Raw genomic sequence first — 24,477 nt, forward strand, 5'->3', positions numbered from 1 at the left:
CCCCCATTTGCCCCAGTATAGAGAGTATAGTTGCCCCAGTATAGGTAGTATAGTTGCCCCAGTATAGGTAGTATAGTTATCCCAGTATACATAGTATAGTTGCCCCAGTATAGGTAGTATAGTTACCCTAGTATAGGTAGTATAGTTACCCCAGTATAGGTAGTATAGTTATCCCAGTATACCTAGTATAGTTGCCCCAGTATAGGTAGTATAGTTGCCCCAGTATAGGTAGTATAGTTACCCCAGTATAGGTAGTATAGTTATCCAAATACACCTAGTATAGTTGCCCCAGTATAGGTAGTATAGTTACCCCAGTATAGGTAGTATAGTTATCCCAGTATACCTAGTAGAGTTGCCCAAGTATCGGTAGTATAGTCACCCCAGTATACCTAGTATAGTTGCCTCAGTATAGTTAGTATATTTGCCCTTTGTGCCCGCTCCTCCCCTCCCCTGGCGGCTGCCCCTTGTGTTACCTTTTGAGCTGGAGGCCACTTCTTCTTTTATGTTCCCCGGTAGGCCCCTCTCCTCAAAGCTCCATCAGTTTCTTTTACAGCAGCTTGTCTCAAGCAGTGCGGGCGTGTCTCGTGACTGCTTTGTAAAATCAGGAACCAGGGCAGTGGTTCCCATGGTAACAGCGATTTACATTGCTGCTACAGAAAACCGCTCTCCTGTTTCTTGCCTCTGCACAGCAGCCGCGAGATGTGCCCGCGCTGCGGTGAGACAAGCTGCTGTAAAAGAAGATGCCAGGAATCTTTTGCCAAAGATGCCATTTTTGATCTGATCCGATTTTTGATTCCGATTAAAAAATGTACTGCATGCAATACGTTTTTTAATCGGAATCATAAATCAGAATCAGATCAAAAATCGGAATCACATGCAGTGTGCAAGAGGTCTGAGGGACATTATTGGTCTTAATTACATTTAATGAGTGATTCTGAAGTAATTCAGGATTCAACATCATTTGAAGGACAGTTAAAGAAGAGAAGTTAGCTAAGTAGAGAAAAGCCTCTGGATCCTCCAGAGGCTTCTCACATCCTCCTGTGGCCATGCTCCCTTTAAAGCACAAGCAGGGATGCTCGGATGTGCCTCATCCACGAATTCGGCAATCCGCGTGGTTGCAAAAAAAAATCCGCATTCGGCCCCGCCGCATGCGGATTTTCGTTCGCGCCCACGCAACCACGCGGATTTTCTGCCGTGAATGGCGTAATCACGCGTGGATTCCCGCCCGGAGGCGGATTTTCTTTTAACGTTAATAACAAAGCCCCCATACATGCTACAATCCCCCAAATTGCATGGATTATCGAGGTGATAAGGGGCAACATAACTTCAACATAAAAAATTCCCCCCAAATTTTTTTTTCTAGAGAAAATGGATTTTAAAGTGAAATCAACACTTTAAATGGGGCTATTAATTGGTAATAAGTGGTTTTAAAAAGGGATATACGCGTTAAGCAGTCAAAGAGGTGAAGGCGAGTTCCAATGACACTTGGCGGCGAAGGTACCGCTGGAGGAGGATGAGTGGCTGACGCCAAAAAGGCCCCAGAGAGGTTTTTGTAATTTTTTTTTTGTTTTTTTTGCAGCAATTAGCAATGACATCGCAGCAGAGTTGTCAGTGGACACGGGCAGTGTGAACGCAGAGTGCAGTGGTGGTAGCGACTGAGTCAGGAGAAGGACTATGCGGGCGGTCAGTTCAGCAGCACAGAAGGACCACGGCAACATACTGGTAGTAGTAGTAGCAGCACAGCGTCATAGTGCTGGCCAAAAAATTAAATGCACCCGGTGACCCGGGCAGTGTGAACGCAGACAGAGTACATTGGTGGAAGCGAGTGAGTCAGGAGGAGGAGGACAATGCCGGCGGTCAATTCAGCAGCACAGAAGGACCATGGCAACATACTGGTGCTAGTAGTAGCAGCACAGCGTCATAGTGCTGGCCAAAAAATTAAATGCACCCGGTGACCCGGGCAGTGTGAACGCAGACAGAGTACATTGGTGGTACCGTGGTAGCGACTGAGTCAGGAGGAGGAGGAGGACAAAGCGGGCGTTCAGTTCAGCAGCAGCAGCAGCACAGAAGGACCATGGCAACATACTGGTGCTAGTAGTAGCAGCACAGCGTCATAGTGCTGGCCAAAAAATTAAATGCACCCGGTGACCCGGGCAGTGATAACGCAGACAGAGTACATTGGTGGTACCGTGGTAGCGACTGAGTCAGGAGGAGGAGGAGGACAAAGCGGGCGTTCAGTTCAGCAGCAGCAGCAGCAGCAGCAGCACAGAAGGACCATGGCAACATACTGGTGCTAGTAGTAGCAGCACAGCGTCATAGTGCTGGCCAAAAAATTAAATGCACCCGGTGACCCGGGCAGTGATAACGCAGACAGAGTACATTGGTGGTACCGTGGTCGCGACTGAGTCAGGAGGAGGAGGAGGACATAGCGGGCGTTCAGTTCAGCAGCAGCAGCAGCAGCAGCAGCACAGAAGGACCATGGCAACATACTGGTGCTAGAAGTAGCAGCACAGCGTCATAGTGCTGGCCAAAAAATTAAATGCACCCGGTGACACCCGGTGACCCGGTGACGCAGACAGAGTACATTGGTGGTACCGTGGTAGCGACTGAGTCAGGAGGAGGAGGAGGACAAAGCGGGCGTTCAGTTCAGCAGCAGCAGCAGCACAGAAGGACCATGGCAACATACTGGTGCTAGTAGTAGCAGCACAGCGTCATAGTGCTGGCCAAAAAATTAAATGCACCCGGTGACCCGGGCAGTGATAACGCAGACAGAGTGCATTGGTGGTACCGTGGTAGCGACTGAGTCAGGAGGAGGAGAAGGACAAAGCGGGCGTTCAGTTCAGCAGCAGCAGCAGCACAGAAGGACCATGGCAACATACTGGTGGTAGTAGTAGCAGCACAGCGTCATAGTGCTGGCCAAAAAATTAAATGCACCCCGGTGACCCGGGCAGTGATAACGCAGACAGAGTGCATTGGTGGTACCGTGGTAGCGACTGAGTCAGGAGGAGGAGGAGGACAAAGCGGGCGTTCAGTTCAGCAGCAGCAGCAGCACAGAAGGTCCATGGCAACATACTGGTGGTAGTAGTAGCAGCACAGCGTCATAGTGCTGGCCAAAAAATTAAATGCACCCGGTGACCCGAGCAGTGATAACGCAGACAGAGTACATTGGTGGAAGCAACTGAGTCAGGAGGAGGAGGACAATGCGGGCGGTCAGTTCAGCAGCAGCAGCACAGAAGGACCATGCCAACATACTGGTGGTAGTAGTAGCAGCACAGCGTCATAGTGCTGGCCAAAAAATTAAATGCACCCGGTGACCCGGGCAGTGTGAACGCAGACAGAGTACATTGGTGGAAGCGACTGAGTCAGGAGGAGGAGGACAATGCGGGAGGTCAGTTCAGCAGCACAGAAGGACCATGGCAACATACTGGTGGTAGTAGTAGTAGCACAGCGTCATAGTGCTGGCCAAAAAATTAAATGCACCCAGTGACCCGGGCAGTGTGAACGCAGAGTGTAGTAGCGACTGAGTCAGGAGGACAAAGCGGGCGGTCAGTTCAGCAGCTCAGAAGGAGGACCATGGCAACTTACTGGTAGTAGTACCATAACACCAAAAAATTAACCAAGGTAGGCACTAGGCAGGTAGTAACTGTCTTTATAAAGGCAGGCATAGTTAACAACAGCACATGCAGCAGCCACTTCATGTCCCCCTGTGTCCGACAATAGGGGCCAGGAACTCACCTTCCACCCAAGCCTGGTTGATTTTCAGGAAGGTGAGTTTGTCCACAGAGGCGTGGGAGAGCCGAGAGCGCTTCTCTGTGACCACGCCACCGGCCGCACTAAAGCATCTCTCTGAGAGGACACTGGAAGGAGGGCAGGATAGGAGTTCCAGGGCATACTGGGAAAGCTCGCTCCAGATGTCCAGTCTCTTGACCCAGTACTCCAAGGGGTCCACGGGGCTGTCGGTGTCATTGAGCCCGCTGGATGACCCCATATAGTCAGACACCATGGTGGTCAGTCGTTGCTTGTGCTGGTTGGTGGTGGATGCTGTGGCGGGCACCTCTGTTCTGGGCTGCTGCACTGCATACAGGCTCTTGCTTAGGCTCTTCAGGTCTCCGGGGCGCCAGTTGCTGCTGCTGCTGCTGGTGGTTGTTGTTGTGCTGCTAGTGGCAATGGCAGGCACCTCTTGCTGGCTTGGGAGAGCAGTTACAGTGGGGGTGGAAGGCTGGGGGAATGCTTCCAGTAGTCTGCGCACAAGGGCCTCCTTCAACTCCCTTGTGCGTTGCTCGGTGGTGGATGGCGTCATTAAGTCTCCCAGCTTCCCTTTCAGACGGGGATCAAGCATCAAGGTAATCCAGATGTCCTCCCTTGAACGCATCTGGATCACCCGGGGGTCCCTGCGAAGGCAGCGCAACATGTGCACAGCCATGGGAAACAAGTGGGCCCTGCCAGCAAGATCTTCCTCGTCCTCGCCATTGTCCCATAACGCATGCCTGTCCTCTTCCTGTGCCATGTCGTTGTCCTCCTCAAACCGCCATCCACGTACAACGCCTGCTGCACTCTGCTCCTCCTCCTCATTCAGGTTAGGGACCTCCAACTCTTCCACTACCTGCTGTGAGCCCTCCTCTGAGCTGGACTGTGCTGTCATCTGCTCCTGTTCTTCCAACTGCCTCAGGGCTTCATCCCCACGCTCAATTAAATTGTCCATTGCCTGCTCCAGTAGACAAACCAAGGGCACCCACTGGCACACAGAGGCCCGCTCCTCACTGACCATCTTGGTTGCCTCCAGGAAGGGACTCAGCACCAGGCATACTTGCTGCATCAGTGTCCACTGAGTGGCAGTAATCATGGGGACTTGCTGGTTGCTGGGGACACTTGGGTCTAGCATGTAGGCCCTAAGAGCCAGCCTGTGCTGACACAGCCGCTCCAACATGGCCAGAGTTGAATTCCAGCGAACTGGCATGTCGATGATCATCTGGTGTTGTGGCCTTCCATACTGCTGCTGTAAGGTGGACAAGAGTGCAGAGGCAGTGGCTGACAAGCGGAAAAAGCGTACCACCGCCCGGGCATCCTGCAGCAGCTCGCTCATCCCCTGGTAGGTGCGCAAGAAGCGCTGCACCTCAAGATTGAGCACGTGGGCCAAGCAGGGGATGTGCTGGAGGTTTCCCTGCTGCACTGCTGCCATCAGGTTTGCCCCGTTATCGGCTGCCACATACCCCACTTCCAGGCCTCTGGGGGTCAGCCACCTCCGCTCCTGCTTCCTGAGGGCGGCCAGGACGTTGGTGGCCGTAAGCCTCTCCTTCCCCAGGGTCACCAATTTTAAAAGGGCTTGGCAGTGCCGAGGCTTGGCGCTGCTGCTGCCGAGGCGGGCTTGCTTTCCGGGTGCAGAGGGAGTGTCGTGACAGGACCCTTCTGCATCCCCCCTGATCCCGCGTGGTGGCACCACTAGCTGGGCTGATGCGCTCTTGTCCTCCCTCCCTTCCATCAGTGTCACCCAGTGGGCCGTAAAGGACAGGTAGCGACCTGTCCCAAATCTGCTACTCCACGAGTCCATGGTCACGTGGACCCGCTTGCCCACAGAGTAGTCCAGGGAACGGGCCACGTTTTCCACCGCAAACTTGTGGAGTGCTGGGATCGCGCTCCTGCTGAAATAGTGGCGACTGGGGACTTGCCACTCGGGGATGCCAAATTGGAGCAGCGTCCGCATGGCGCTCCCCTCCTGCACCAGGGAGTAGGGAAGCAGCTGTGATGCCATGGCCCGGGCCAGCAAGCCATTTAGTTTGCGGATCCGCCTGTGGCTTGGAGGCAGAGGCTTGGTCAGACCCTGAAAGGTGTCGCTCAGCAGGGTCTGACGACGCTGGGATGCAGGGGAGACAGAGGAGAGAGACGAACACTGGCTGCCAGCCTCAATGTCTGTGTCCTGAGTAGCCGAGGTGGAAGAGCGCTTGCGTGCTACTACTGCTGCTGCTGTGGGGGATTCACGACCCTGAGGGAGGGATGATGCTGCTGCGCTGGTGGGCCTTCTGCTCTCAGGAACCCCTGCCAGCAGTGCCTGCTTCCTCTTAAAGTCCGCATACTCGCGGCAGTGGCGGCTTCTCAGGTGGCCCTGGAGGGATGAGGTACTCATCTTGCTCAGACTTTTCCCACGGCTCAATCTTTTGCTGCATAACCTGCACACCGCATACCTTTTGTCATCAGTACATTCCTCAAAGCAATCCCACACTGGTGACTTTAATTTACTGCGGCCCCCACTAGCAGAGGGTGCAGCGGAACAATGTGTGGTAGTAGTTGCCGAGGGTTGCATGGTGGTGGTGCCGGCTGAAGCAGTGTCCTGTCTACTTCCTCCACGCCCACTGCTGCCGATGCCCCTGCCCCTGCCTGACATATGGCGATATCCTTGCCTAGGCCGAGGTGACTCGTCATCCTGCTCTGCCTCTGACCATTCTTCCACGGACTCAGCAGGCTGCACATAGTTAGGGTCCACAACGTCGTCATCATCAGCAGCATCTTCATAATCCAGCTCTTCCTCTGACTCCACTGCCTCCTCTTCTGTCCCTACATCCCCAGACACAGACCCCTCTTCTTCATCACCAGAACTCAACAACGCTTGTGATTGTGGCCCGATCTCAATCTCTGCCACATCAGTCCCCAGTAAGTCCTGAGCTTCTTGCATCAGCAGGTTCCCAGAAGCCGGACTGAGGGACAGAACGCTGTCATCCTGGGAGGGCTGCTGACCAGTGGGTGCTGGGGTGGATGTCACAACAAGCGTGGGACGTTGGCTGCTGCTGCTGCTTGGAGTGGTGCTCACAGTAGAGGTCTGGGAGGAAGTCATGATGTCCATGAGTACGTCAGGTTCCATTTGCTCAACCACCACACGGGGACCAGAAACTTTAAAATATTTGGACAATGGCGTCCGCTGACTCGGCCCAGGCTTTGCTGCCCCCCTTTCTGCTGCATCACGACCACGTACAGCTGGGCCTCCTCTCCCTGGACGTGGAGCAGTCCCAGAAGTGGCTGAGGCAATTGAACTCCCTTTCCTCTCACCCCGCGAAACCCTGCCAGACATGTTGCTAGTAATGAATCACTGGATGCAGTGGGCACAGTACAAGGTCACTGAAGGATGCAGTGGGCACAGTACAAGGTCACTGAAGGATGCAGTGGGCACAGTACAAGGTCACTGAAGGATGCAGTGGGCGCAGCAGTGGGCACTGGATATACAACTAGGTCACTGAAGGATGCAGTGGGCACAGCACAAGGTCAGTGAAGGATGCAGTGGGCACAGCAGTGGGCACTGGATATACAACTAGGTCACTGAAGGATGCAGTGGGCACAGCAGTGGGCACTAGATATACAACTAGGTCACTGAAGGATGCAGTGGGCACAGTACAAGGTCACTGAAGGATGCAGTGGGCACAGTACAAGGTCACTGAAGGATGCAGTGGGCACAGCAGTGGGCACTGGATATACACCTAGGTCACTGAAGGATGCAGTGGGCACAGTACAAGGTCACTGAAGGATGCAGTGGGCACAGCAGTGGGCACTGGATATACAACTAGGTCACTGAAGGATGCAGTGGGCACAGTACAAGGTCACTGAAGGATGCAGTGGGCACAGCAGTGGGCACTGGATATACAACTAGGTCACTGAAGGATGCAGTGGGCACAGTACAAGGTCAGTGAAGGATGCAGTGGGCACAGCAGTGGGCACTGGATATACAACTAGGTCACTGAAGGATGCAGTGGGCACAGTACAAGGTCACTGAAGGATGCAGTGGGCACAGTACAAGGTCAGTGAAGGATGCAGTGGGCACAGCAGTGGGCACTGGATATACAACTAGGTCACTGAAGGATGCAGTGGGCACAGTACAAGGTCACTGAAGGATGCAGCGGGCACAGCAGTGGGCACTGGATATACAACTAGGTCACTGAAGGATGCAGTGGGCACAGTACAAGGTCACGGAAGGATGCAGTGGGCACAGTACAAGGTCAGTGAAGGATGCAGTGGGCACAGCAGTGGGCACTGGATATACAACTAGGTCACTGAAGGATGCAGTGGGCACAGTACAAGGTCACTGAAGGATGCAGTGGGCACAGCAGTGGGCACTGGATATACAACTAGGTCACTGAAGGATGCAGTGGGCACACAAGGATGTCACACTGTGTAATGAGATGCTCATATGCCAGCGAGCGAGCAGTGGGCACTGGGCACGGCACAAGGTCACTGACAGAATGAATGAACACCGCTGGCAGAGAGTGGCGGCGCCGGCGGTGTGACTGGCTGCCTGCAAATAGTACAAGTGTATAACTGTCACTGGAATATACAAGTGAACACTGCAGTTGCACTAACCTGCCTGCCTGCACTACACACAGATAATCCCCACTCCCACTACACTGACTACACTGCAGCACTGAACCTGCCTGCACTACACACAGTTAAATAATTACTAGACTCCCACACTCCCACTACACTACACTGACTACAACTAACTACAGCAATCACTCACTGACTAGCTAACTGTGTACAGTATAAGAGCAGTGTTAGCAAAAAAAACGCTTTGTTTTTAACACAATAAATGCACTTGCTCAAATAACAATGGCCTGGAGATAATCCTCTCAGCACCACAGTCTAGCAAGGATAGAGCTTTTCCATCATGGCCGCCGCTTTATATTCAGAAGGGGAGGGCATAGCTCCCCACCTGTGATTGGTTGCTAGGGCCTGGCTGGGGCACTCTGATTGGCCTGCAATGTGTCACTTCCGCATAGTTTGACGCATTTCTGCAAACCACGACTTCAGCGCCGGGTTTCACGAGCGTGAATGCGGATTTCTGTTCGCATTCACGCGAAGCCGAAGTAGATTTTCGTGGTTGAAAATCTATTCACGGATTTTCGTGTCCGAGGCGGAATGCGTCAAAATGGTCGTGAATCCACGCGTAAGCGTGATCACGACCTGGCGGTGAGCACCACTGAGCACAAGTACTGCGCAAATGCAGGCACGCCTGTGCAGTAGCATAAAGCCGGTCTAGGCCGTACTCCTAAAGATGCAGTATGACCACGCTCGTATATGGCAGGGAGCTCAACTGGGAGATCAACAAACTATTGTCGGATATGTTCACAGGGTCCAAGTTTGGCAACAGTAGGGGGTCAGGAGCAGGGCCGGGCCGAGGCAGAGGCGAGAGAGGCTCTAGCCTCAGGGCGCAGTGTAGGAGGGGGCGCACAACTCACTCAGCTATCATACCCCTATTGTGTTTCAAGCAGAGAGAAATCAGAAAAGTGGATACATGGCAGTGACTGCAAGCCAGATAACTAGAGATTAAGGTGTTGGGGGCCCTGGGGGGCCTCTTAGTCTAATAGCAATCAGTGTGTGACGGCTGAGGTGGGAGGGATGGAGGGGCGCACCTTTGTGTCTCAGACTTGGGTGCTGAAGGACATTTGTCCCAGCTCTGGTCAGGAGGACAGACAAGAAGCCTCTGGACTTTACAGAGGATTCCTCTACCTAGGCAAGTATCGAATTTATTTTTGCCCCCTCAGGTTTACTTTATGGACTTGTGGCCTAATCCTTGATTTTTAGACTACATTTTTTCCTCTGACTTACCTGTCTCTGACACCCTTCCACAATGATAAGCTTCTGCTGTGGTGATGTCCGGGCAAACACAATCTCTTGGTGGTACTTTAAGATATCGTCCAGCTCCTCTGAGGTCATCTCAGAAAGTTGGGCACCATTAACAACAGCTGCATGGGCATCCCTGTAAATACATGAAAAATCTGAGTTCACTGGGGGGAGCAAAGACCTGCTGGTTAGAAAGTAGTAATAATAGGATTTGCTTACCTTGGATTCACACTTTCCACTGGGATTCCAAGCCTTTCAGCAATGTCATCGACGGTTTCATTGGTATGTGAGATGATACCAACATTTTTTGCGATAGCTTTTGCAGTAATTGGATGGTCACCTGTCACCATAATAACCTGATGGAAGCAAATAATCTTATCAAATCCCTGATGATCATTAATGGTTTTATGTCTACTCACCCTGTCAAGCATGTATAATATGACAGTTGTCAAATGCTCCATACTAGTTTTAAAATGTCAGATGATATGTAATTACCTTAATTCCAGAACTACGGCACTTGGCAACAGCATCAGGAACGGTGGAACGAGGTGGGTCAATCATGGAGATGAGGCCAACAAAGCACAAACCATCTAAAGGGAAATTGCCAGCTTCTGCATCAAATGGATATCCAGGTCCATAGGAGGAAGCAGGAAGTATCAGCTGACAGAATCCTGCAAAAGAGAGAGAAAATTGTCTTGGAAATGGTGCTCTGCCAAAATGAGTAAGGATTACTACCTTTAGATCTGTACACATATATTTGGTTTGGTTTCGCCCAGAGTTTGGCCATTGCAGTTTGTATCTTGCCTGCATAGCTCTGTTTTTCAAAGAGACTGTTTCATTGTTCTTCCATCATTATACAGTCAGCTGTAACCAATTCTTGTGAATAAAACACACTTCTTTATGCCTAAACTTAATTCCCCCCTTAAAGAAACCTGTACTGAAAAAAAAGTTCCCCTGGGGGGTATTCACCTCAGTAGAGGGAAGCCTATTGAGGCTTCCCCCGTCCTTCTGTGTCCCACAGCATCTCACTGCAGCCCCCGGAACGCACAGGCGACAAATCCGACAGCCTGTGCAATATTTACCTTTTCAGGCTCCAGCGGGGGCTCTGTTGCGCCTCTTCTGACGGAGATAGGCGAAAAATAGCCGATCTCCGTCGGGTCCACTCTACTGCGCAGGCGCATGAGACTTGCGCCTGCGCAGTAGAGCGGCCTGACGGAGATCGGCTATTTTCGCCTATCTCCGTGGGAAGAGCAGATACTGCGCCTGCACTGGAGCCAAAAGGTAAATGATTTACATCGCCGCCGCTTCGGGAGGATTTTCTGGGATCGAGGAGGACGGGGGAACCTTAACCACCCTGGCGTTCTGATTAAATCGCCAGGGTGGCTGCGGGAGGGTTTTTTTTTAATAAAAAAAAAACTATTTCATGCAGCCAACTGAAAGTTGGCTGCATGAAAGCCCACTAGAGGGCGCTCCGGAGGCGATCTTCTGATCGCCTCCGGCGGCAAGAAATAACACGGAAGGCCGCAATGAGCGGCCCTCCGTGTTTCGCTTCCCTCGTCGCCATGGCGACGAGCGGAGTGACGTCATGGACGTCAGCCGACGTCCTGACGTCTGCCGCCTCCGATCCAGCCCTTAGCGCTGGCCGGAACTGTTTGTTCCGGCTACGCTGGGCTCGGGCAGCTGGGGGGACCCTCTTTCGCCGCTGCACGCGGTGGATCGCCGCGCTGCAGCGGCGATCAGGCAGCACAGGCGGCTGGCAAAGTGCCGGCTGCGTGTGCTGCACTTTATTTGGTGAAAATCGGCCCAGCAGGGCCTGAGCGGCAGCCTCTGGCGGTGTTGGACGAGCTGAGCTCGTCCAGACCGCTCAGCAGGTTAATAGGATCTGGAGGCTTCCCCCACCCGAGGTGAGTACCCCCCAGGGGAGTTTTTTTCATTACAGATTTTCTTTAACACTGACCCCCTGATGCTTATCTAAATCTCCTACTCTATCCAATAATTCATACACACTTCCTCCTACCCTATCCCCTAACCTTAACCCTTTATATTAATGCCTTACCTTAATGAAATCCCTGACCAATTCTTGTGCTTTGCTTCCTTCTTGGGATTAAACGCCATATTAAAGTGGATCCGAGATAAACTTTTACTCATTGCATAATTGTGTTCCTTTCATATAGTTTATAAGGCATTCTTCAAGCCAAATACTTTTTTTGTTTTGTTTTAATACTCTAATTCCCCATAAACTAAACAAGCCTCGCACACAGCTTTTTCACAGTACCTCGGCACTGTAGCAAGGGCTTATGGGAGCTCAGTCTGGGCAGGAGGAGGAGGAGGTTACTAGCCAGAGATTTCAGAGGCAAAGGGGGAGGAGGGAAGAGGAGAGGGGACTGAATTTACACACAGGCAAGCTGATAGCACCTCCAGCCCTCATCCTGTGACAATGTGACAAACAGAACATGGCTGCCCTCATTGTATAACAGGAATAAATAATCATAAACTTTTGAAGCTGTTTGCAGCCAGATATGCTGTGTAAACTATCTAATCTTTAGATAAGATATATAGACAAGTTACTTGTTATAGTTAGTTTTTCATCTAGGATCCGCTTTAACTGAAAAAAACTTCACTTACTTATATTACTTAATTAGCTTACCTATCCTGTTGTTTTGAGGCCTGAGCAGCCCATTTCCAGCACTACCCGGAGGTAAAGTATTAAGGGGTTAGAACCTCTTTTGGATTTTTATTTATTTCCTGTGTCCATATTTGTGGGAATTTCCATCTCTTCCTGACAGGAGCAGGAAGTGGTGAAATCTCTCCAAATATGACATCAGCAAACAAGTCAGATTTGAAGACTGGGGAAGAGTTAGAATCTGTAATTAATTTTTATTACTGTCCCTTATTTTCTGTCCTCAGAATAAACAATTGTCAAGCTCCAAAGTGGCCACCCGGACAGGAAGTGAAGAAAGATCTCTTCAGGGGAGACATAGAAAATAAAAGGTCCCAAAGTTTTTAACTTTTTCCACACTATCCAAAACTAAAAAAATACTTTTTGTTCCTGGAATTGTTAAAAAATAACCGTCAAATAGAGAAATGCTAATTTATTACAAATGTTGATTAATAATTTTTGAGGCTCGCTCAGAAAATTCTCACAGCTCCTAGGCCACTTGCATTTTTGGGCTTACCAAGAACTCTTTCTCCCAGACTCCCCAGAGCCATGTAGGCTTCCTGAAAGTCGTCCTTCATTTCCTCATCCAGTGGTAGTTCCTGTCCTTTAATCATGATGGTGCTGCATCTCTCCAGAATACGTTCTGGAGCCCCTTTCATCACCAACAGGTAGCCTTTAATAGAAGGGTCATCTGGGATATGGATGGAAACCTAGATGGAGAAAAATAAGTCAAACTGAATAGTTGTGTTGGGGAAAAAAACACAAAAGTTGTTATTAAATGGTGGGGAATGATCAGGAATTAGAAAATGATAATTAATAATTAGGGATGAGCAAAAATGCCTCTATTGCAAAAAAAAAAAAACAAATGTTAAAAATCTGATTGTTTTGTCTCACAAATACATTGAAGTCAATGGTGCCGACTTAAGTGTTTTTTTTTAACCGGTTCAGCACCGCAGTGCCGAAAATCTCATGCATCCGAGCAACGTTCACCTCCCATTCATTCGCCTATAACTTTATTGCTACTTATCACAATGAATTGATCTATAGCTTGTTTTTTCCGCCACTAATTAGGCTTTCTTTGGGTAGTACATTTTGCTAAGAATAATTTTTTTCTAAATCCATTTTAACAGGAAGATTAAGAAAGAAATGAAAAAAATTCATTATTTCTCAGTTTTTGGCCATTATAGTTTGAAATTAATATACGCTACCGTAATTAAAACTCATGTATTTTATTTGCCCATCTGTCCCGGTTATTACACCATTTAAACGATGTCCCTATCACAATTTATGGTGCCGATATTTCATTTAGAAATAAAGGTGCATTTTTTCAATTTGCGTCCATCACTATTTATAAGCTTATAATTTTAATTAATATAATAACTTACTCTCTTGACATGCATATTTAAAAAGTTCAGACCCTTAGGTAACTATTTATGTTGTTTTTGTTTTTTTTATTGTATTTTTTATTTTATTTATTTTTTTATAAAAAATATATGTGGGTAATTTTTGGTGTGGGAGGGAAACTGCTAATTTTAAATGTAAAGTAATATAATTGTTTGTATTAAAATGTATGTGGGTGCAGTTTACTATTTGGCCACAAGATGGCCACAGTGAGAAAAGTCCTGGATGCGAACGATCTCGCATCCAGGAACTAAAATGCAGAGGAGAAGTTTCCTGGGGGCAGAAATCCTGCGCTCTCTGGATAGAAAGTGTCAGTATTTCTGCGGGGAAGTTAGATCGGTGAATGGGAATTATATTCCCATTCACTGATCGGGGGGCTAGCGGTGGGCGGCGGGTGCGTGCGCGGGAGCGCGCCTGATCGTGCGCACCACGTAGGGAAAGCAGCAGTGCCTATGTGGACGAGGAAGCTCGTCCAGATAGGCTGAACTGGTTAAAGATCTTGCAGTTTCCACCTGGGAACAACAGCATGAAATTCACTGCTCTTTCTTTTGATGTATGTAAATTTTCACTACCGATGGTTAGACTTATTAACTGTCATTTAACCGCATTTACCACATTAAAAAAAAAAAACCTTTTCCTATTGTAACTGTAACATTTTTTTCCAAAACTACAAGGTCTTTTAAAAAAAAAAAATGTTCCTCATTGTTCCCACTGTTCTCCTTAACATACCTAGCCAATTTGGAGATTCTAGCATGTATGGGGGCTTTGCTATTAACCACTAAAGTAGGCAGTTTTCTTCAATTCATTTCCACCCTGAAAATTTCCGGCGGTGAATTTGCGGAAATGTGTAAAGATGAAAATTAACGGGAATGTATGTCTTTATTGTGAAAAATCCATAGCACGTAAAAAAGGCCCAACTTGCCACAAGATTGATCATGAAAAATTAGCCCGCTCATCCCTATGATTGATATGAGTTGCAGAATATGAAAAACAATGTGTAATTAAACCATAATATAGAATCTTAAATTCCTAGGAGGGATAAAGAGATGATGAGGAATGATGAATTGATATGGAAAGTTGAAGAAGGAATGCAAGAAATAAGGAAATAAAGACAAAAGGATGATAAAACCATGAAGAATTATCCGTAATTTACAGAATTTTTATTTACTGTATGATGGGACAAGCAAGTAGAATGTAGAAAATTTGAGACAGACACAGACATACAGTACTAATTAACATATTTCGATAGCGTACTTTGGATATGGAGGGCAGTTGCAGCCACTTGCCTGGTATTTGTTGCTTGAGTTGAATGGGATCTCCAGCACCTTCTGATTCTTTTTCCGGATTCCCATCACATCGCCACAAATTTGCTCTGTAAATTTCAGTAAAGCTGCTTCTGAGGCATCTCCATTGACAGTTCTCTGCAAGGGTAAGCAGAACATATCTCAGAAGGTTCATTCCAAAAAACTCAACGTTTGAGCTGAGATATGTTACATATATACTATTACTTGTTCTTACTTTAGTAATTAGAATGTCTTCTTGATCTGCACAAAATTCTGCCCTGTTACAGAGACTGGCGATTCTACCTAAAGCTTGCCATGTAGGGGAGCTTTGATCAAACATCTCTCCTGGAGAAACAAAGGATTGCCAACAGTTAGCTATCTATCAGTCTTATTTACATACTGTAGTTACATAGTTACATAGTTTGGTTGGAAAAAGACATGATCCGTCCATGAAGTTCAACCAAAAAAACATTTTTTATAAAAAAGGGGAGGCAAAAAAAGAAAAAACTTTACAAGGCCTGGGCCAATTAGTCTTAAAAGGGAAAAAATCCTTCCTGACTCCAGATGGCAATCCCTGAATCAACTCTCCTGGGAATTACCTAATATGTATAGCCTTGGATGCCCTTCAGTGCAAGGAAAGCATCCAAGCCCTCTTTAATGTATAGAATTTGCCACAACTACTTCCTGAGGTAAGATATTCCAGATTTTGACCACTCTCACTGTGAAGGACCCCTTTCTAAATAGATGGCAAAAAAACTTTTTCCTCCATACGCAGATCATGTCCCCCAGTCCGTTGTACAACCCTAGGGACAAATAGCTCATCTTCCAAGCTGTCATGGTGTGTCTAGAAGTCAAAGCTTTATGAAAATGTATTATTTCTTGGTGTTAATAGTATATTGCCAATACTGGCTAGTTGTGAAAATTATAAGAAGTCTTACCAATTCCCTCTTCACTTGTGTCAGAGTCATGAATTGTTTTATCAAACCACATGTGTGCAACGGTCATACGATTCTGAGTCAGGGTGCCGGTCTTGTCAGAGCAGATGACTGAGGTGGAGCCAAGTGTCTCCACAGCCTCCAGGTTCTTTACCAGACAGTTTTTCTTTGCCATACGGACTGCAGTAAGTGAGAGGCAGACCTAGGAAAAAAAGTAGTCATTTTTTATGAAGCTATTGTTGAATGTAACAAGCATAGAGGAGTGTGGCTAAGGAACTGATAAGGAGTTCTCCTACTTACGGTGACAGTGCACAATAGACCTTCTGGAACATAGGCAACAACGATACCAATGCAGAAAATAACAGCATTAAGAGCACTGTATTGCATAGCCAACGAGATGATGAAGAAAACAACTCCGACAAACACTGCAAGACCACTAATTAGATGGACAAAATGCTCAATCTCCAGAGCAATGGGTGTCTTCTGGTCTCCTACTTGTGATGCCAATGAAGCAATACGCCCAATCACTGTACGATCACCAGTGTTTATTACCATTCCACTTGCAGCACCTGTGGATGAGATACATTCTTAAGGATGTGTCAAGGAATCAAGTTGTAAATTCAACTTCCATACTCTCATATGAAAATAAAGGTAATGTTAAAAAATTTTTTGGTGTTGCCAGGAAGTGATTTACATGTCACTTAAAGGAAACCTAAAGTGAAATAAAGGCGTAATTTACCTGGAGCCTCTTCCATCTCTCTGCAGTCCCTCTGGTCCCTCACGGTTATTCCACTCTGCTCCAATCAGCAGCAGCAGCAGTGTCCTTCTGAAAGCATGCATGCCCGATCATGCTCCCATGGATGGGAATGTTCTGTGCTTGCGCATTTCACAAAACTTGCAACTGCATAATGCCTCGGACTCTCATTGCTATGGGGGCGGGATTGAGGAGATGGAGAGCCAGGGTTGCACATGTGCAGTAGCCCACGACTGGCTCAGAAGGGCACTGTTGCTGAACGGAGCAGAGCAGAACAGCTGTGAGGGACCAGAAGGACCACATGGAGCTGGAAGAAGCACCAAGTAAGTAAAACTGGCCATTTTCATTTAATTTTAGGTACCCTTTGAGTAAGTTGTATATAGCAGCCTAGCAATTACCTTCTAAGCAAGTTGTAGAGTAAAACCCAATGTTCTTTGTCTCTAGTGGATTTTCATCTGTGCAGTCTGTCACACGACTCTGTGCTTCTGACTCACCCGTAAGAGAAGAGTTGTCAACCTGTATAGCAAAAGCCGGTGGTTGTGGTCATTAATCTTTGACTTTTGAGGTGGTTCACCTCACACGTAAGGAAGTAACCGAATTTTCAAATATATTACACATTTTCTCCTCACCTTGCATCCGTGGCTCTCTATTATACGAAGGTCAGCTGGAATTTTGTCTCCTCCTTTAATAAAGACAATGTCCCCTACAACAAGCTTCTCCGCTAACATCTCCACTCGCTTTCCATCCCGAAGAACCAAGGCTTGCTAGACGGACAAAAAGAAGCTAATTAGGTACAAGGATCTTCACAGTCTATCATTACATTGTTTTTTGAAATCACTATGTTAAACTAGCAGCATTTTCTCACCTGAGGAACCATGTTCTTAAAGCCAGCCATAATGTTTGTACTTTTGGCTTCTTGATAATATGCAAAAAGGGCCGTCAGCACTACCACACCAATGAGGATAAGCGCCAACCAGAGCTAGAAGAACAATTTTATGATTTTTTGGGAGTAACACGATATACATGAGAAGCAGTGAACATAAACAACATAACATTTATAGCAGATTTCTTTTAATGCTTACATTGTCTTTAGCAACAGTAGGATCCTGCGCTGCTTGTAGACCATAGGCAAGAAAGCACAAGGCAGCTGAAATCCAGAACACTATTGAAAATCCACCGGCCATCAACAACATAAATTTGACAATTTCAGGGGTTCCTTTCGGAGGACTTAGCTTGTTAGGTCCATCTCGAACAAGAGTTTGCCCAGCAGCATCTGTACTCAAACCCTATATAAAAAAACAAAACAGAACAGTATATATATACATTTGTGCGTTCCTTCAACGAGAAGGGCAAGCATAAAAATATTCACAACAGTTTAGTACTTCTTTTTTTTTATCTACCTTTTAGTACTAGTGCTAAAAATGATGTTGTAAATAAGGGCCCTAATTCAATTTCTATTTTCTCCTAAGTTTTCTCCTAGGAGATGATTGTTCTCTTTAAAATACTTTTCACCACTCCGCAAATGAAAAAGTTCCAACAAGGATGAAAAATATTATCAATATTTATTTTCTTGCTTGCTGGTGGCTTAAAAAGCATTTTATTGATAAGAAAATATTACCTAGGCAAAAACTTGGAGAAAAAGTAATTTGGATCAGGCCCAATGTGTCTAAAGAAGGTATTTTACCACATAATTGGCCGTATCCTATTAACTTTTCTACCAAGTTTTGTCCAAGGAGATACAGTAATTTTGCATCTTAGCAAATGTTTCATCTTAGCATCTTAGCAAACGAAAAACTAATAAACGTAGACATAAGGGTAATATCAAACTTAAGGAGGGCACTAATGATACAAATTTGCCAAACTAACGTTTACAAATGATTCTTCATATAAACGATCGGAAATTATTGTTTGGGACCACTAACAGACAATAATCTCCTAACCAATCTGATCAGATTGACGGGATCGATCTGAAATTTGGATTAATTTCAGTAATCTGATCTGATCGGTTAGGACATTTTTTTCGATTAGTGGTCACACAACAATCATTTTGGATCGTTCATATGAAGAATCATTCGTGAAGCATTGTTCAGTAATTGTATTGTTAGTGGCCACCTTTATTTTGAGTAAAAGGTTTGAAAAAATATCTACTTGCAGAAAAGGTAATAGAATATGGCCTACTTTATATGTTTACGTTGTTCAATCACCAACTGACCTTCTTAATGTTTAAAAGACTCTAGTAGTTGCAAAGGTTCCATTTTTTTTTCGAATTAGGTCTCATCATCATCCTTCAGTTTATAATGATTCTGCTAGTGGTAGACTGGAATCTTTAGCTAAATACATATCAGAAACAAGTTTGTAAAGCTCTTTATGTTTTAGTTCCCAGAAACTGCTAGGTCTCCCAATTATGCTGGGGCGATTGTGGTAACATTGGGTATCATGGGGCATAGTTGTCACGGCCCGCTTGCATTCAACTTCTGGAATATGGTGCTCACTTTTTTGAAGAACTACACAGTAACTCCTTGTTACACTAAAAGCGCTGGTGTAGCACCTCTTGAACCACTACCTTACAGCAGCTCGATGTGATGTCTTATTGCTAGAAAATTCCCCCTTCTCCCAAACCCTAAAATCTTTTTCAAGAGACTTCAGTATACGTATAGTTAAGAGCGACTCATGGCTAGACTTCACAGACTCCCAGTTTTCCATAAAATTTGGAATAGAGCTGACTTTGGAGCTTTTGATCCTTATTAATGTTTGTTGAGATATTAATCTTGTACTGCTTTAGTTCTTCTTTTTACCCCCTCTTGTCTCTTTCCTCCATTTTTGTATATCTTTTCCTCTTCCCTTTTTTCTCTTCTTTGTCTCTAAATATTAGATGGTACTCTGTATGACTATTAGTACCAAAAACTGTATTTCTCCTTTTGCTCAATCATTTACCTGCAATTCTGCAAGGATTCTTTATTGTTCCTTCAATTAAAAAAAGTACATACTTACCGTTGTAGAACTTCTGCAGAGCAGTTATCTGTTTGCAAACTTGTATTTTTAGGACTTTAACTGGAACAGTGATGAGCATAAAAAATAGCTCATAAAAGGATAAAGAAACCATCAAACACATTTTATCCTTGACATTTACCTGCTTAATATCCACTAAGTATTTCTTCTCCAGCTCCTCAACACTTAACGTATGGTCCAGCTGAAAGAGTTAAAATATATTATTGTTATATGACATTAGTTTTACCAGCATCCCATTTGACTGTTATGTTCTGTGAGATCTGGGGTTTAAGAATACCTCCGCTGTAAATTCCAAAGTGAAAATGAGCCAGAATGACACTAGTTATGACTGTTCCCCCTCCATTTTACCCAATAGAGCAATGGCTGACTGCCTCATCAAGCACAGCAGCAGGGAAGCATTGTGGCAGCATTGGAATGCAACATACTGTAGCTTGCACTGCGCTGTTAATCTCTCTACCTCTCCTCTCTGTGATAGGCTGGCTCAGTGGCATGGGTAGAAGCAGAGTACCCCTCAGGCCACACTATGAGGCTCCTCCCACCCACAGATGAGATAGGGTCGCTCAGTGGCACGGGTAGAAGCAGAATACCTCTCAGGCCACACTATGAGGCTCCTCCCTCCCACAGATGAGATAGGGTGGCTCAGTGGCACAGGTAGAAGCAGAATACCTCTCAGGCCACACTATCAGGCTCCTCCCACCCACAGATGAGATAGGGTGGCTCAGTGGCACAGGTAGAAGCAGAATACCTCTCAGGCCACACTATGAGGCTCCTCCCACCCACAGATGAGAAAGGGTCGCTCAGTGGCATGGGTAGAAGCAGAGTACCTCTCAGGCCACACTACGAGGAATCTCTTACCCACAGATGAGATAGGGTCACTCAGTGGCACGGGTAGAAGCAGAGTACCTCTCAGGCCACACTATGAGGAATCTCCCACCCACAGATGAGATAGGGTGGCTCAGTGGCATGGGTAGAAGCAGAGTACATCTCAGGCCACACTATGAGGAATCTCCCATCCACAGATGAGATAGGATAGCTCAGTGGCACGGGTAGAAGCAGAGTACCTCTCAGGCCACACTATGAGGAATCTCTCACCCACAGATGATATAGGGTGGTTTAGTGGCACAGGTAGAAGCAGAGTACATTTCAGGCCACACTATGAGGAATCTCCCACCCACAGATGAGATCGGGTGGCTCAGTGGCATGGGTAGAAGCAGAGTACCCATCAGGCCACACTATGAGGAATCTCCCACCCACAGATGAGATAGGGTCGCTCAGTGGCACGGGTAGAAGCAGAGTACCCCTCAGGCCACACTATGAGCAATCTCCCACCCACAGATGAGATAGGATAGCTCAGTGGCACAGGTAGAAGCAGAGTACCTCTCAGGCCACACTATGAGGAATCTCCCAACCACAGATGAGATAGGGTGGCTCAGTGGCACAGGAAGAAGCAGAGTACCTCTCAGGCCACACTATGAGGAATCTCCTATCCACAGATGAGATAGGGTGGCTCAGTGGCACGGGTACAAGCAGAATACCTCTCAGGCTACACTATGAGGAATCTCCCACCCACAGATGAGATAGGATAGCTCAGTGGCACGGGTAGAAGCAGAGTACCTCTCAGGCCACACTATGAGGAATCTCCCAACCACAGATGAGATAGGGTGGCTCAGTGGCACAGGAAGAAGCAGAGTACCTCTCAGGCCACACTATGAGGAATCTCCTATCCACAGATGAGATAGGGTGGCTCAGTGGCACGGGTACAAGCAGAATTCCTCTCCGGCCACACTATGAGGAATCTCCCACCCACAGATGAGATAGGATAGCTCAGTGGCATGAGTAGAAGCAGAGTACCCCTCAGGCCACACTATGAGGAATCTCCCACCCACAGATGAGATAGGATAGCTCAGTGGCATGAGTAGAAGCAGAGTACCCCTCAGGCCACACTATGAGGAATCTCCCACCCACAGATGAGATAGGGTGGCTCAGTGGTACTGGTAGAAGCAGGATACCTCTCAGGCCACACTATGAGGCTCCTCCCAGCCACAGAAAACACAATGTCTTAACAGTCTTAGCAAATGCAGAAAACTGCCATGGCAGTTTTCAGAAAGGTGGCCTGGCTAACAAAAAACAAAACAAAAAAAACACTAGATTTTAAAGAGGAAATCCAGTGAAAATAAATAATTTTCCTTGAAGCCAGAGCATATTCATTGGACTATCAAAATATTAAGAAATTTGGAAAGGGTTTTTTTAATCTAAATAAAAATGGTACCTCATTTCATGTGTCTAAAATTACAGGTAGGTGTATTTAATTAATCTAAAAGTGTGGGTAAACATGCTCATAAAGTTGGTCTGTCATTATATACCAACCACAGATGAGATAGGGTGGCTCAGTGGCACAGGAAGAAGCAGAGTACCTCTCAGGCCACACTATGAGGAATCTCCTATCCACAGATGAGATAGGGTGGCTCAGTGGCACGGGTACAAGCAGAATACCTCTCAGGCTACACTATGAGGAATCTCCCACCCACAGATGAGATAGGATAGCTCAGTGGCACGGGTAGAAGCAGAGTACCTCTCAGGCCACACTATGAGGAATCTCCCAACCACAGATGAGATAGGGTGGCTCAGTGGCACAGGAAGAAGCAGAGTACCTCTCAGGCCACACTATGAGGAATCTCCTATCCACAGATGAGATAGGGTGGCTCAGTGGCACGGGTACAAGCAGAATACCTCTCAGGCTACACTATGAGGAATCTCCCACCCACAGATGAGATAGGATAGCTCAGTGGCACGGGTAGAAGCAGAGTACCTCTCAGGCCACACTACGAGGAATCTCCCACCCACAGATGAGATAGGGTGGCTCAGTGGCATGGGTAGAAGCAGAGTACCTCTCAGGCCACACTATGAGGAATCTCCCAACCACAGATGAGATAGGGTGGCTCAGTGGCACAGGTAGAAGCAGAGTACCTCTCAGGCCACACTATGAGGAATCTCCCATCCACAGGTGAGATAGGGTGGCTCAGTGGCACGGGTAGAAGCAGAGTACATCTCAGGCCACACTATGAGGAATCTCCCACCCACAGATGAGATAGGGTGGCTCAGTGGCACAGGTAGAAGCAGAATTCCTCTCCGGCCACACTATGAGGAATCTCCCACCCACAGATGAGATAGGATAGCTCAGTGGCATGAGTAGAAGCAGAGTACCCCTCAGGCCACACTATGAGGAATCTCCCACCCACAGATGAGATAGGATAGCTCAGTGGCATGAGTAGAAGCAGAGTACCCCTCAGGCCACACTATGAGGAATCTCCCACCCACAGATGAGATAGGGTGGCTCAGTGGTACTGGTAGAAGCAGGATACCTCTCAGGCCACACTATGAGGCTCCTCCCAGCCACAGAAAACACAATGTCTTAACAGTCTTAGCAAATGCAGAAAACTGCCATGGCAGTTTTCAGAAAGGTGGCCTGGCTAACAAAAAACAAAACAAAAAAAACACTAGATTTTAAAGAGGAAATCCAGTGAAAATAAATAATTTTCCTTGAAGCCAGAGCATATTCATTGGACTATCAAAATATTAAGAAATTTGGAAAGGGTTTTTTTAATCTAAATAAAAATGGTACCTCATTTCATGTGTCTAAAATTACAGGTAGGTGTATTTAATTAATCTAAAAGTGTGGGTAAACATGCTCATAAAGTTGGTCTGTCATTATATACCCTTGTCTTAAAGTGTAACTGTCGGGCATACAATAAAAAATCAGTTCTTTATTTTTTATCTGGTAAGCAAGTAAAACGGATGCGAGCCAGGCAATTCAAAAGTTAAAATCACTATTACTTTTCTTGTTGATAAATGATCATTCCCCAGTTTACCTGACTCTTATTTAGTAGACACACAATTTTTGGTACACAAAAAGGTAGTTGCAGGGCATGCTGGGTTGTCCTTTTGTGCTTCTCTATTACCCCTCAGACTTAACCTAATGCAGCCTGATTGGCTGAAGCCGCTTTCACTCCTGTTTTCCCCTCCCACATCTCTGTTCCTCTTTAATTGGCCAATATTTCTCATGCTAAAACAATGCACTTTCTATAGTGAAGGGCGGGCAAATCAGGCCGAGGAGAGTAAGGGAGGAAATGACATCAGAATTGGCTTCAAAATAGCTACACTTAAAATGGGAAATGCTAAGAAGGATTTTACCTTTTTACTGTAGAGAATTCTCTAAAATCAAATCATGGACAGTGCAATACGTATTTTATGAAAGTAGAGCAAATATTTATCTACTTATGTATGTGTTTTTTTTTCTGAGATAGTATGGCTGACAGCTCCCCTTTAAAGAGCACAAGATCAAACCAAAAATTCAAAAGAAACATTTCTGCAACTTTATGGAACTTTCTTTGCCTTCAAACATTATAAATCATCACTATTTTTCTACGGATTTCCTCATTCCTCAAAAGTCAAATTTCGGTTGGACTTCTTGAGTAATTTAGGACTGTGTAGAACTCACATTATACTGCTGCTTTCCTGTATCCAGGCTTTGTATTCAGCCTAACTTGCTGGTGTTATGTGGGCTTCTAGCTAGGACTTACATTCGGGGGATGTCTTAAATTTCAAGCACTCTTGAAATTCCTGCTAGGTCTAATTCTCAGGGGATGTCTTACTTTAGGGAAAACACAGTAATGCAGCCTGATTGGGTGAAGCCTCTTTCCCTCCTCTTTTCCCCTCCCACACCTCTGTTCCTCTCTGATTGTCCAATATTTTTCACGCTGAGAAGCTGCAGAGTCACACAATGACAATGCACGTTGTATTGCAGAGCTGGGTGGGAGTGTCTGAAGACTGGGAGCA

The 24,477-nt window shown here is 46.6% G+C and overlaps 1 protein-coding gene across 1 annotated transcript in view; it reads right to left on the reverse strand.

Annotated features, from left to right (window-relative positions):
* LOC137522196 (potassium-transporting ATPase alpha chain 2-like) overlaps positions 1 to 24,477 on the reverse strand; it is a 120,657-nt gene that overhangs the window by 37,316 nt on the left and 58,864 nt on the right. The window contains exons 4-16 of the mRNA XM_068242227.1: positions 19,763 to 19,822; positions 17,715 to 17,918; positions 17,498 to 17,611; positions 17,262 to 17,396; positions 17,031 to 17,148; positions 16,179 to 16,447; positions 15,882 to 16,080; positions 15,179 to 15,288; positions 14,947 to 15,081; positions 12,777 to 12,969; positions 10,096 to 10,271; positions 9,820 to 9,956; positions 9,586 to 9,736 (exon numbers count right to left, since the gene is read on the reverse strand). Coding sequence (XP_068098328.1) covers positions 9,586 to 9,736; positions 9,820 to 9,956; positions 10,096 to 10,271; positions 12,777 to 12,969; positions 14,947 to 15,081; positions 15,179 to 15,288; positions 15,882 to 16,080; positions 16,179 to 16,447; positions 17,031 to 17,148; positions 17,262 to 17,396; positions 17,498 to 17,611; positions 17,715 to 17,918; positions 19,763 to 19,822 — 2,001 coding nt within the window. The remainder of the gene's footprint in view (positions 1 to 9,585; positions 9,737 to 9,819; positions 9,957 to 10,095; positions 10,272 to 12,776; positions 12,970 to 14,946; positions 15,082 to 15,178; positions 15,289 to 15,881; positions 16,081 to 16,178; positions 16,448 to 17,030; positions 17,149 to 17,261; positions 17,397 to 17,497; positions 17,612 to 17,714; positions 17,919 to 19,762; positions 19,823 to 24,477) is intronic.

The sequence above is a fragment of the Hyperolius riggenbachi genome, chromosome 6 (assembly GCF_040937935.1).
Source record: "Hyperolius riggenbachi isolate aHypRig1 chromosome 6, aHypRig1.pri, whole genome shotgun sequence".
NCBI lineage: Eukaryota > Metazoa > Chordata > Amphibia > Anura > Hyperoliidae > Hyperolius > Hyperolius riggenbachi.